We start from the raw sequence: 14,373 nt of genomic DNA on the forward strand, positions 1-14,373 counted from the left end.
TCCCTATCTATTTGCGACTCCATTTTCAAGGAGCTATGAACCTGCACTCCAAGGTCTCCTTGATCAGCAACACTCCCAAGTGTATAAGTGTATTAAGTCCTGCTAAGATTTGTATTCCCAAAATGCAGCACCTCGCATTTATCGGAATTAAACTCCATCTGCCACTTCTCAAACCATTGGCCCATCTGGTCCAGATCCTGTTGCAATCTGAGGTAACCCTCTTCGCTGTCCATTACACCTCCAATTTTGGTGTCATCTGCAAAGTTACAAACTGTACCTCATATGCTCGCATCCAAATCATTTATGTAAATGACAAAAAAGTAGAGGGCCCAGCACCGATCCTTGTGGCACTCCAATGGTCACAGGCCTCTAGCCTGAAAAACAGCCCTCCACCACCACCCTCTGTCTTCTACCTTTGAGCCAGTTCTGTATCCAAATGGCTAGTTCTCCCTGTATTCTATGAGATCTAACCTTGCTAATCTCCCATGGGAACCTTGTCGAATGCCTTACTGAAGTCCATATAGATCACATCTACTGCTCTGACCTTATCAATCTTCTTTGTTACTTCTTCAAAGAACTCAATCAAGTTTGTGAGGCATGCTTTCTCACGCACAAAGCCATGTTGACTCTCCCTAATCAGCCCTTGCCTTTCTAAATACACATACGTCCTGTCCCTCAGGATTCCCACCAACAACTTGCCCACCACCGAGGTCAGGCTCACCAGTCTATAGTTCCTGGCTTGTCTTTACCACCCTTCTTAAACAGTGGCACCACGTTTGCCAACCTCCAGTCTTCCGGAACCTCACCTGTGACTATCGATGATACAAATATCTCAGCAAGAGGCCCAGCAATCACTTCTCTAGCTTCCCACAGAATTCTCGGGTACACCTTATCAGGTCCTGGGGATTTATCCACCTTTAGCCGTTTCAAGACATCCAGCACTTCCTCCTCAGTAATCTGGACATTTTGCAAGATGTCACCATCTATTTCCCTACAGTCTATATCTTCCATATCCTTTTCTACAGTAAATACTGATGCAAATTATTCATTTAGTATCTCCCCCATTCTCCGTGGCTCCACACAAATGCTGCCTTGCTGATCTTTGAGGGGCCCTATTCTCTCCCAAGTTACCCTTTTGTCCTTAATGTATTTGTAAAACTCCTTTGGATTCTCCTTAACTCTATTTGTCAAAGCTATCTCATGTCCCCGTTTTGCCCTCCTGATTTCCCCCTTAAGTATACTCCTACTTCCTTTATACTCTTCTAAGGATTCACTTGATCTATCCTGTCTATACCTGACATATGCTTCCTTCTTTTTCTTAACCAAACCCTCAATTTCTTTAGTCATCCAGCATTCCCTATACCTACCAACTTCCCTTTCACCCTGACAGGAATATACTTTCTCTGAATGCTTGTTATCTCATTTCTGAAGTCTTCCCATTTTCTAGCCGTCCCTTTACCTGCGAACATCCAATCAGCTCCAATCAGCTTTTGAAAGTTCTTGCCTATTACCATCAAAATTGGCCTTTCTCCAATTTAGAACTTCACCTTTTCAATCTGGTCTATCCTTTTCCATCACGATTTTAAAACGATTAGAATTATGGTCGCTGGCCCCAAAGTGTTCCTCCACTGACACCTCAGTCACCTGTCCTGCCTTATTTCCCAAGAGTGGGTCAAGTTTTGGCACCTTCTCTAGTAGGTACATCCACATACTGAATCATTGAATCTTGTACACACTTAAGAAATGAGGCAACACAGTGGTTCAGTGGTTAGCACTGCTGCCTCACAGAACCAAGTTCGATTCCAGCCTCGCGTGACTGTCTGTGTGGAGTTTGTACATTCTCCCCGTGTCTGCGTTGGTTTCCTCTGGGTGCTCCGGGTTCCTCCCAGTCCAAATATGTGCATGTCAGGTGAATTGGCCAAGCTAAATTGCCCATAGTGTTCAGGGATATGTAGGTTAGGTATATTAGTCAGGGGTAAAAGTAGAGTAATAGGGTAGGGGCAAGGGGTCTGCATGGGATACTCTTCGGAGGGTCGTTACGGACTTGTTGGGCCAAAGGGCCTGTTTTCACACTGTAGGGATTCTGTGATTCAACGTAGGCAGCCCAGTAGTGGGAAGGGACTTAAAAACTAATTGCAGCCTCTGGTTTGGTGTGTTATTGGACTGATGTGCTAGCGTGGACATGTGTACCATACACTGTTGGTCACAGATACCCGGCTGTGCAGGTAAAAGAAAGACTGTCACATGTTAGAAACCAGGCAAACCAATGAAGTTACTGCTAAGAAGGAAACAGGGTAAAAGCTGGTCAGCTAATTTATAGAGCTAAGAATCTTGAAATCAATTGCTTCACCTACTGATGTCAGTATTGCCAGTTTCATTCAACTTAATGACCACAATGTTCCAACACCTTCTCCTCACAGAACCCAGAGACTACTTTTGTATTTCTTTGTAACTATTATCTTTCTATTCAAATCACACTTCTAATCTGTGTGTCTGTGTGTCATGTTTTATCATTGTATTTCACGATTAGTAGCTAATAAACTCACCCTTTAACTTAAGAACATCTGATTAATTTGGCTCCTTTTAAGATACACATACATTTCGATTGGGAAAGGATCCCCAAGGGAAGGGATTTATTTTAAACTTTGCTGCAAGCAAAGAAGAGAGGCAGTGGATTAAGAAGGAGAGCTAGTTTATCCTTCCTCACACAGGACCATAGACATGTGGGGATATCACCTCTGGAGTCATAACAAATCTGGGCCCCTCACCTGAGGAGTGATTGTAATACTAGGAGCCAAGTTTCTGTATAGTTATTGCCAACTTCCTTTTGGATTGAACAATGTAACATAATGAATAAGATTTCAAATATTGCAAATTTTTCATTTTGTTCCTACAGTACATTAGCAGAAGATTTGGTTTAGCAGTGAAGTATCAAGTTATTTCTTCCTTCTTATTATACATGGTAGGTTCTGAATTTTTTTTCAATACCTATGCTTCTGGCACAAAATTCATGTATCTACCCTTAGAGAAGGCGATGGCCTAATGGTATTATTGTTAGACTATTAATCCAGAGACCCAGGTAAAGTTCTGGGAACCTGAGTTTTGGTCACACCATGGCAGGTGTTGCCATTTGAATTCAATAATAATCTGGTAATAAGAGTCTAATGATGATGATGAAACCATTGTCATTTGTTGAAAAAGCCCATCTGGTTCTCTAATGTCCTCTAGAGAAGGAAATTTGCCATCCTTGCATGGTCTGGCTTACATGTGAATCCATATCCACAAAAGTGTTGTTGATTCTTCACTGCCCTCCTGGCAAATTAGGGATGGGCAATAAATGCTGGTCTGGTCAGTGACACTCACATCCCATGAATGAATATAAAATAAAATCGAATATGCTCATTTTGTCTGATTGGGTTGATAGGATTATTTTTCAGGAATGTTATTAAAAAGGCAGTATACCTACCATCGAAACATCTTTTAGTTAGCCCAACCTCCCAGCTACCCAACCATTGACATATCTGACTGTCCAGGATACCTCAGCCCACTCAGCCCTACATCTCCAGCATCCATGTTCACCATCCACTCCTCTATGCTGTCAGACTGCTAACATCCTCATTTATTGTTGTTCCATGCATTCCTGGTAAAATATCTGACACTCGTGGACAATCCATCATTAAGAAAGTATTGGAATATTCAAAAATGGAGCTGACAATGATGAAGCACGTTGGAATTTTTATTATGTTAAAGGTGCTACATAAATGTAAATTGTTGTTTCTGAGAATTGTGTGAAGATTCTGACAAAAGGCAAATATATTTTTTCTTCCTAATAGATCTTAGTGGAGTTAAATTCAGGGTTTCTGTAGATCCGATAAGATCTATTTAGATGAAAATGTGATCTAAAGTAGTACATGATCTGATTGGTTTGCCTAATTACACCAAATTCAAATAGGCACAATTAATTTAATTTTTTTTTCAGATTAGATTACTTACAGTGTGGAAACAGGCCCTTCGACCCAACAAGTTCACACCAATCCTCCAAAGAGCAACCCACCCAGACCCATACCCCTTCACCTAACACCACGGGCAATTTAGCATGGCCAATTCACCTAACTTGCACAACTTTGGACTGTGGGAGGAAACCGGAGCACCCGGAGGAAACCCATGCAGACACTGGGAGAATGTGCAAACTCCACACAGACAGTTGCCCAAGGGAATTGAACCTGGGTCTAAGGTGCTGTGAGGCAGCAGTGCTAACTACTGTGCCACCATGCATTCATAGTGTGGCTTTGACTATAGTTTTGATAGATAACCATTTACAGCAGGTTCTCAATGTTATGAGAATCTTGGATTAAAGATTCATTGTAAGTTTTTTCATTATCCTGTAACATGTTGTTTTATATTTTTCAGTTCATTTATCTCGGCATTGCCACCTATACACCTGCACTAGCACTCAGTGAAGGTGAGTTCAACAATTTGCCATGAAGAATTCAACCAGCAATACAATTTCACCTAAATGAGGAGAATTAGAGCGCATAGTATGCTTTGCTATGATGCAGCAATTGTAATATCCATAGAGCCAGGGTAACTTTCCTGGGACAATACCTCAACAGTTTCTTGGGCTCTGTTGGGAAATGATGTGCTGAAGTAATCTGGTATCTCAAAAGCTCCTTTCAAGAGAGGCCCTTCTGCAAGACAAAGGGAAATGTGTCATGATTTGGAGATGCCGGTGTTGGACTGGGGTGTACAAAGTTAAAAATCACACAACACCAGGGGTTATAGTCCAACAGGTTTAATTGGAAGCACACTAGTTTTCGGAGCGACGCTCCTTCATCAGGTGATTGTGGAGGGCTCGATTGTAACACAGAATTTATAGCAAAAATTTGCAGTATGATGTAACTGAAATTATACATTGAAAAATTGGTTGTCTGTTAAGCCTTTCATCTCTTTGAATACAGTGATAGTTTCACTTCTTTCATGTGTAAATCACAAAATGTGTCAGTGAGTCTTGTAAGATGTTTGCAGAGTGTGCACATTATGGTTAAATAGCCAGTGCTGTGACATTTGTGCGATGTAAGTCGTAGGTAAGTGAAATTTGTAAGAATGCTGAATATGTGAGGCTAAAGCGAAGGATGTTTAGTGAAATGAGATGTACTGAATGCAGCAAAGTACAGAGTTGTGACCGTGTGGCTGTGTTATCAGACTTTAGCCTAAAACAAGGTCTGACAGTGAATTGTGCAGCTTTGCTGAGAGTGCATTTTAAGATTTTATCTCAACAATTTCTGTCAAATCCTTGAGATTTGAATATGTATTGCACTCGTGCTCTTAGAGCAATGCGCCAGATATTGATGTCAGGAGTAATCTCATCTCACTCCCTCCTCATCAGATTGTTGAAAGGCTTTGAGACACTCCAGAGAAAAGGAAAACTCATGAGCTGCCCACTGTCTCCACTAAGACCTCAAACGGCCCATCAGAAATCTTGCTGCCCACCCCATAGCCATTTTTACCAGAGATATGTTCAATATAGGTTGGGCCTGGCATCACAAAATCTCCATGATCATTTGTGTGAACTCCCTGTGTTAGAATGATGATTACATGATGTTCCTTGGGTAGCAGACACATATATTTGTCTTCATCATTCAGTATTTTACCATGAATAAGTTTTTAAGTAAATCAATCTGCTGCATATAAATATAACCTTTTACAATAATTGTCTGTTTCAGTTACCGGGATTAACTTGTGGATTTCCATCATAACCACTGGTTGTGTGTGCACCCTATATACAACACTGGTAAGAAATCTCAACTTGATGCTTAAATAGTAATTAATAGTTAATTTATGATATCCAATGAGTGACATGTATATACTATTATATTCCATATTCGATTGCTTTAACAATTCAGAAACTAGCCTTATAATTTTAACCTTTTTCACTAATCGGCCTCAATTTCAAAACTATTTTCTTTGCTCTAATTGTTTTGTAAGAAACTAAGAAATATTTAATGATTACTAATATTTTTATAGGGTGGTATTAAAGCTGTTGTCTGGACAGATGTGCTCCAGATCTGTGTAATGGTGGCTGGCCTCCTTGCTTTGCTGATTCAGGGATTATTTCAGGCTGGAGGGATTGCCAAAGTTTGGAGAACTGCGGAGCATGGTGGGCGCCTCAATTTTTTTGAGTGAGTAGATTTGTTCTTGTTTTATTTACAATGTTTTAATTTTATTTTGCTTTCTCATAGAGACATATTGCAATGCATGCAACAATAAAGCATTTTTCAGTATCATAGCAACAAAAGGAGTATTTAGAAATGAAGTTATAATAATGCAAAATCAAAATGAAAGTGATGTTGAGGAAGAAGGAAATTCAGGGAATATTAAAGAATTATTCACCAAGAAGAATAATTTTATAGATCCAATACTAAAATTTCTGAGATGTTCCTTAGACAACTTTAGGTTATATATTGAAGAGATCAGTTGAACTAAATGTGAATACAGTCACCTGTAATTTGAGATTTAACCACACAGATGGCAGAAAGATGCTAAAACAGGGATTCATTATTCTATTCCTATAGATCTTTACAGACCTTTAGAGAAATTAAGGCCCACATTAGGAAATCAATAATTATTATCTTGCTTGAAGAATTCTTTATCTCTCTCTCTCACACACACACACTCACTCTCTCTTTCTCACTCTCTCTCCATGATGCCTCTGTCCGGCGAAACCACCTCTCCTTCTAACGAAAGCTAAATTCTATCCTTGATGACATCCCTTTCCATCACCATCACTGAAGGCCTTATGTATATGTTGAATCTGACAGCAAAGTCCCTTCATAGGAGCCTTGGAAATCCAAAAATGGCAAACGAATGAAATGTTTTAAACTATTCATATACATCTTACCAACACAAAAAGATATTTCCCAAAGTCAAATGTTTGGAGCATCAACTCCAAATAAATTGCTATGTTTGCCTGCATCACTAGTCATACGTTTCAAGGTGAAATTCATCACATTTAAAGTGCTTTTGGTTATTTCTAACCAATAAAGAAACATGCAAAGTGTTGTTCTCTGGTGTGCATCAGCTTTTGTGGATATCTTGAAGATTTGTGCATCAATAGAAATATGGATGTTGCATTAAAATATTTTTCCTTTCAGCTTTGACCCTGATCCAAGGAAAAGGCATACGTTCTGGACCACAGTGGTAGGAGGCACATTTGTATGGGTTGCAATATACAGTTCCAACCAAGCCCAAATACAAAGATACCTGGCCTGCAAGAGTGAAAGAGAAGCAAAAAAGTAAGTTAAGTAAAAAGCTACATCTGTGTTCAAAAGCAGGATCTGACTCTTGTCATTTTCTATCAAACTAGGCTGTGCTTTACAAAGTGGATAGCTGTTTGACAGAGTAAGACTGCTCGCGTCCTTCCCCTCCACACCGTGACGGAAAGTCAGAGGCCAACATACTGGAAAGAAGTCCATCCTGAAGGCAGGTTGGCTGTGTTGAGGTGGGACCTCTATCCCTGATGGAGAGAGGAGAGAGGAGAAAGGGAGAGAGAGAGACAGAGACAGAGACAAAGAATTCTTTGAACAAGCTAGTCATTATTGATTTCTTAATGTGACCTTTAATTTATCTTAAGGTCTGAAAAGACCTATGCTAGTAGAATAAAGAATCCCTGCCAGCCAACCTGATTGTTCAGCTGTCCAACTGGCATTGGTGCTTAATGGTGGGCACTGTCAGGTTGCAAGGAGCAAGAGAAACAAAGGTGGCTGTGCCAAAGAGTAAGTTCAGGGTCTTAGGGCAGGAGGCACCTGGCAACCAGGAAGGTGATGTAGCAAAGGAACTGTGGGCAGGTTTTGAGGGCAGGGGGCACATAAGGAGACACCGGAATGGGGTGGGGCCACCAATGTTCTCAGGACACATCTGAATGAGGTGCACTCCACCCCTCTCTTTCTACCATCTTCCATTTAGGCCAGAAAAACCCTGTTGGCTGTTTTTACCTGACTGCCATTGCAGGCACGAATTGGCATGGGCAGAGGATGATCCAGGTCATTGTCTTTATAACAAGCCTCATTAACCTGTAATTATTTATTTAAATATGGCATGAGGACCAGCAGGCACTGAAGGAATGTGCTCTTTGTTTTGATCAGCCAACCTCAGTTACATGAAGGTTACATACATTGGCATCACAACAATACTAAAAGTCATACATAATGTTGCTCAGTTGTATGGTGGACAGGATATGTTTTTGTGCTGATTGCAGCATCCTTTAAGTGGAAAATGACACTCTCATAGCCACCTCTGTGTGAAATGACAATGGTTTCCTTAACCTGTGGTTCAAACTCTTGACATCCTTTGACATTCTGGTGTAAACTGAAGTATATTGGCCCATTTGATCCATTTCTTAGTTTGCATGATTCACATTGAGCAATAATTTGACCAGGATAGCCATTATACCACAGGATAATGATGATTTGTTCTACATGTCTGGCATTCTAGATGACCAAATGATTTCCAAGGACACTGATGGGATACAACTTAAAGGCTGCTGATGAAACCAATCTTATAGCACATAACAATTTATGAATTTAAAGTGTATGTTGATCAATAACAATAGGCTTGCAAGTAAGCAATTGTAGAGAACACATTCATGATTTCTCATTCAGAATATGAAGGAATATTAGACTGCTTCATTTCCATATGTTAAGTCTTGCTCCTTTCCTAAATTACTGGAAACTTGGGAGATCAATAGTGCCCTTTGGTTTTCTCCAAGGTAATCCCTCAGGCAATTAGAGCAATCATGGACGATCACTTGCCAACCAATCAGAATGTTTTCTTCTGCAGTATCCATTAGTGTGATGGGGCACTGCTTGTCACTGGCCACTCGGGTGTTTTCCTATCTTCCTGGTGGTGGAAATTGAAAAAAGATTCATGCACTTTGTGTCTCTCACTGTGTCTCACACATGCTCACACACACCATGGGTACTGGGGGAAAATAAGCACTACCGCAGTTAGGCGGTAGTGTGGGGGTAAAAAGGAAAAAATTTTTAAAAGTAAAAGAAAAAAATAAACAGAAAAAAAAACTACATTGGTGTGATCATTTGAAATTTGATATTCTGCATTTGATCTGTTAAGTGCAAGATGAGAAACTTTGACGACAATATTTCATTGGGGTAACATTTGCACCACTAATAGTGATTACAAAATTGTTAGATTGTCACAAAATCCTAACTGGTCTTTCCATTTTAATTCATTTTCTGGCTGAGGTAGAGTTAATGCCTATCCTAAGTGAAGTCACAGCCTAAGCTGTGTTTTTGCAGCTCCCATATAATCAATGATATTACCGAGAGAAGAAGAATGTGGAAAAAGCTAACAAAAGTAAAAATTGAAGACTTCAAAAAGAATACATCATGCAAACTTTATTAATATTTGATCATTTACAGATTTTTTGAATTTTGTTTATAAAATAATTTTCTTCATGTTTGATGAGGAGAAATTGAGGACCGCTGGAGGTCACAGTCAAAAAGTGTGGTGCTGGAAAAGCACAGCTGGTCAGGCAGCATCCGAGGAGCAGGAAAACCAATGTTCTTCATTAGGAATGTGGGAGGTTGTCCAAGAGGGCTGAGAAATAAATGAGAGGGATGTGGGGCGGGGGAGAAGGTTGCTGGGAATGTGATAGATAGATGATGGTGGGTGTGATGGTGATAGGTCAGAGCGGAAGGGGGGGAGTGGATAGGTGGGAAGGAAGTTGCACAGGTTGGGCAGTTCATGAGGGTGGTACCAAGTCGGAGGGTTGAATCTGGGATAAGGTGGTGGAGGGAAGATCAGGAAACTGGTAAAATCAATGTTGATGCCGTGTGGTTGGAGGGTCCCAAGGCAGAAGATGAGGTGTTCTTCCTCCATGCGCCGGGTGGCTAGAAGTTGGTGGTGGAGGAGGCCCAGGACTTGCATGTCCTTGGCAGAGTGGAAGGGGAACTTGAAATGGTCAGCCAGAGGACGGTCAGGTTGTTGGGTGCTTCTGTCCCAGCGATGTTCTTTGAAATGTTCCGCAAGTTGGCGTTCTGTATCCCCAATTTAGAGGAGACCACATCGAGAGCAATGGACACAGTAGATGAGGTGTTTGGAGGTGCAGGAAAATCTCTGCTGGATGTGGGCTCCAAAGAATTTTTCCACATCTGTCAGAGACTTTCCTGCACCTCCAAACACCTCATCTACTGTGTCCATAGCTCTTGATGTGGTCTCCTCTACATTGGGAAAACAGGATGCCAACTACAGAACATTTCAGAAACATCTCTGGTACACATGCACTAAACAAACCCACCATCCTGTGGCCCATCACTTCAACTCCCCCCTCCCACTCCACCAAGGACATGTAAGTCCTGGGCCTCCTCCACCACCAAATTCTATCCACCCAACACCTGGAGGAAGAACACCTCATCTTCTGCCTTGGGACCCACCAACCAGATGGCATCAATGTTGATTTCACCAGTTTCCCAGTTTCCTGACCTTCCCTCCTCCCACCTTATCCCAGATCCAACCCTCCAACTTGGCACCGCCCTCTTGAACTGTCCTACCTGTCTATCTCCCTTCACACCTATCCGCTCCCCTCCTCTGCTCCAACCTATCATCATCACCCCAACCATTAACTACCTATTCCATTCCCAGCTACTTTCCCCCAGCCCCAACCCCTCTCCTATTTACCTCTCAGCCCCTTGGGCCTCCCGCATATTCCTGATGAAAAAGCTATGCTCGAAACGTCGACTCTCCTGCTCCTTGGGTGCTGCCTGACCAACTGTGCTTTTCCAGCACTACACTTTTTGACTACTAGGTAGAAGTGGGTACCGCAGATGCTGGAGGTTAGAGTCAAGATTAGATTGGTGCTGGAAAGGCACAGCAGGTAAGGCAGCATCCAAGCAGCAGGAAAACAACATTTCGGGCAAAAGCCCTTCATCAGGAAAGAGCTGATGAAGGGATTTTGCCCGAAATGTCGATTTTCCTGCTCCTCGGATGCTGTCTTACCTACTGTGCTTTTCCAGCACCACTCTAATCTCGACTTTTTGACTACTGCTTGTTTAGCCCATGGACACTGCACTTTCTAAGTTTAATAAATCAATGCTTAACCCACTCTGATAATTAAATTCTCACGTCTTATTTGGTAATTTCATTTAAAAATTAACAACTCCAAGTATAACAATGATTTGCTGGTGTTGGACTGGGGTTTACAAAGTTAAAAATCACACAACACCAGGTTAGAGTCCACCCAAGTATAAAGAAGCTTCATCTTCATTTGCATTTACAATTGATGATTTGTTGCATTATGTTCAAGTCCTGTCGCTTCACTTGAGGAGCTACATGTTAAGTTTGTGTGCATTAAGCCCCTGATTGTATGAAACATAACCTTATAAGACATCTCAACCATTTGATTATTAATTCAATGACTCATATTGGCCGGAAAGAATTCTATTCATCATTTATTGTAGGTTCACACAAGAATACATGAAATGCAGAATCCCTATAGTGGGGAAGCAGGCCATTCGACCCCTCATGTCCACTCCGACCCATTCCCCCCTCCCTGAATTTTCCATGGCTAACCCACCTAGCCTGCACACTGTGGGCAATTTAGCATGGCCAATCCACCTAACTTGGACTGTGGGAGGAAACCGGAGCACCCAGAGGGAACCCACACAGACACAGGGAGAGTGTGTAAACTCCACACAGATGGTCACTCCAGGCTGGAATCAAACCTAGGTCCCTGTTGCTGTGAGGCAGCAGTGCTCACCATTGTGCCATCATGCCACCTCAAATAGCCATCCCAAATCCCAGGTGATTTTATGTAGCAGCAATTCATTCACTGGAGCTTAACCAGACTCTATCCCCATTCAAATTTTACACACATTTCCCAGCAACAGTTGGCAATCACGACCTGGAGCAGAAAACCCCTTTATCATCTTCATCTCCCTTCACACAAACTCAGAATCTCACCAGAATTCGGACCAAGATCAGCTCATTTTAATGGATAAAACACCCAGAAAAAAAAATCAGGGAATGGTGGAGGTCAAAGAGGATACCAAGGTTAAAATCAACAACTTTGAAACCAAATGTAACCCAGGAGACAGTAAATTATGGTCAGAAATGTCTGGTTGGAAAACAGAAAGCTTTAAAAGTTCACTCTTCTCGTTGTTGCTGTGTAATGAAGCTTCATGCGCTGATCGACAGTTCTTTCTTATTTAACAGGGCAATATTCCTAAACTGGTTTAGTATGCTTGGAGTGACCGTTACAGCGTGTATGTGTGGTTTGGTCATGTATGCAGTTTACGAAACCTGTGACCCAATGGAGGCAAAAAGAATCAGCAACAGTAACCAGGCAAGTAATAATATGGTTTTAGACCATAACGCTAAGGAGCTGTGTGTCTCATTGCCCTTTCATTCAAGCTTGTAGTTTTGAGACTGGTTTAGTTCAACAGGATAGCGCTTTTCAAACAATTTTGATTAGAAGATCTTTTCAACTAGATTAGTAACCATGAATCCCGATATCAACTGTCAAGTATAATATTCTGTATGTAAAGGGTGTTTTTAAAACTGTTTTTAAGAAATCTGACATTTCCTTTTGGATATTATTGAACTGGGTGTGTCTGTTTCTCACTGCAATCTTCCAATCCTTGATGAGATGTTTTACAATGTCACTCATAAATTGTAAGAGACAACGATTCTCATTCACCAGGGAAACTGGATGGAATTGCAGAATGTGATTCCCCTGAAACGTTTGTAAAATCCCATGCAATGGAACGCAGAATCTGTTTTACTCAGGCTGGTGAAGCAGTACGCTGGCAGATTGTTAGGAGACTGGCTGAACGGTGCTGTGAGATGAGTTAGGCAGCTTTGTGCATCTCCTTGAGTGACAGTGCACCAACACAAGAGGCTGCAGATCTTGTTAACATTTACCGTATCGTGCCGTGTGGAGCTTTCCATAAATGTTTTAGCATCGAGAGCAATGGTAGGTGGATGCTGAAAATTGCAGAGGCACTGAACTTCCTCCCCACAGTTCCTTAGAGACATCAGCTGGGCGTACAAGTAGCAACTCCAAGTCAGCAACCCACAAGTACTTTCATGAGCTTGCCATAGCCCTTTATGGAAAAGCAATTTGATGTGTCCAGTTCACCATAGACCCAGAGAACCGAACTGGTAAGCCATTGAATTTGCAGCTGTCACTGGATTCCCTCAGGTACATGGGGTCATTAACTGTATACATGAGGGGCTGGGAGGTCCTGATATCATCCAGCCACATTACTGAGCACAAAGGGACTTCACTCCTTCAATGTCCAACTCTTTTGTGACCCACAACACAGCACACTATTCCTGCATGTGTGTATCACTATTCTAGTAGTTGTCACAATGTTTACGTTCTGAACAATTCCCAGCCTCAGCACTCTTTGCAAGCTGTACTTGTGAATGACCATGGAGATCAGTGCCCCTCAATGCAGACTACAAGGAAGAATGAGAAGCCCTAATAGATTCACAGAGACCACAGGCCTGTCATACAGAGAGTAGTATTTGTCACATTATGCAAATGTGTACACTTCCAGTGCCTCTAGTGTTTCATAACCTTTCTTTCCTATCACTACAACCTGGTGCCACCACAGCAGCTGCAGCTGAGCTTGTGGAAACCCGCTGACTGGTTTCACAGCTTTCCCCAGACAACGTTGGAGAGCACATTCTGGTGCTCTCAGGCCGAGAGCAAGTTTCCTGTCCAGGTAAAGGTGCACCCTTCGAGGAGGCATTTGGATCCCTGCAGAGGGGAGATGGTACATCAGGTACCTCTGGAGTGTCCTGCGATGATAATCCCTTGGTGCCAACCTGTTGTTCCTCTTCCTTATTCATGAGCATTGGCATCTCTGTCACCCCTTGGGGCACCTAGAGGGAGGACTAGGTTTCTGGTGCCCCCAGCCTCGCCAGTGAATGAACACATTAATGGCTTGAGTGATGGAGTGATGGATGCTCTTCCTCCTCCCTCTGCCCTGGCACCTGTGAAGATCCAGCAGATACTGATTGCTCTACTTGGTCTGAATAGCACTGGCCATCAATCTGTGGAAACTGTTATGAGCTAACACACCACAACAACCTGATCAGACCTCTTTGCCCTTTACACCAATCTGCACATGACCTCTGGCAGCTCGGCCATGGATTCATCTACTTGCCTCAGCATTTCCTTCGGCTGATCAGTGGTTGAACCCAGAGGCTGAGGGTGGGAGCTGTTCTCCAACAGTCCTTCAGTGTCTTGACCTGTAGCTGAAGGCCTGTGTCAGTCATGTCCTCACCAGAACATGACTCCACGTCTCCTCTGGATAGATTACCCCGTGAGGTGAACGTTTCTGCGTTATTAGA

The 14,373-nt window shown here is 42.2% G+C and overlaps 1 protein-coding gene across 1 annotated transcript in view; it reads left to right on the forward strand.

The window, feature by feature from the left end:
• LOC132827939 (sodium-coupled monocarboxylate transporter 1-like) overlaps positions 1–14,373 on the forward strand; it is a 72,700-nt gene that overhangs the window by 26,821 nt on the left and 31,506 nt on the right. The window contains exons 4-9 of the mRNA XM_060844785.1: positions 2,897–2,962; positions 4,411–4,462; positions 5,724–5,791; positions 6,025–6,179; positions 7,152–7,292; positions 12,226–12,355. Coding sequence (XP_060700768.1) covers positions 2,897–2,962; positions 4,411–4,462; positions 5,724–5,791; positions 6,025–6,179; positions 7,152–7,292; positions 12,226–12,355 — 612 coding nt within the window. The remainder of the gene's footprint in view (positions 1–2,896; positions 2,963–4,410; positions 4,463–5,723; positions 5,792–6,024; positions 6,180–7,151; positions 7,293–12,225; positions 12,356–14,373) is intronic.

Source organism: Hemiscyllium ocellatum, chromosome 25, assembly GCF_020745735.1.
Source record: "Hemiscyllium ocellatum isolate sHemOce1 chromosome 25, sHemOce1.pat.X.cur, whole genome shotgun sequence".
Classification (NCBI taxonomy): Eukaryota; Metazoa; Chordata; class Chondrichthyes; order Orectolobiformes; family Hemiscylliidae; genus Hemiscyllium; species Hemiscyllium ocellatum.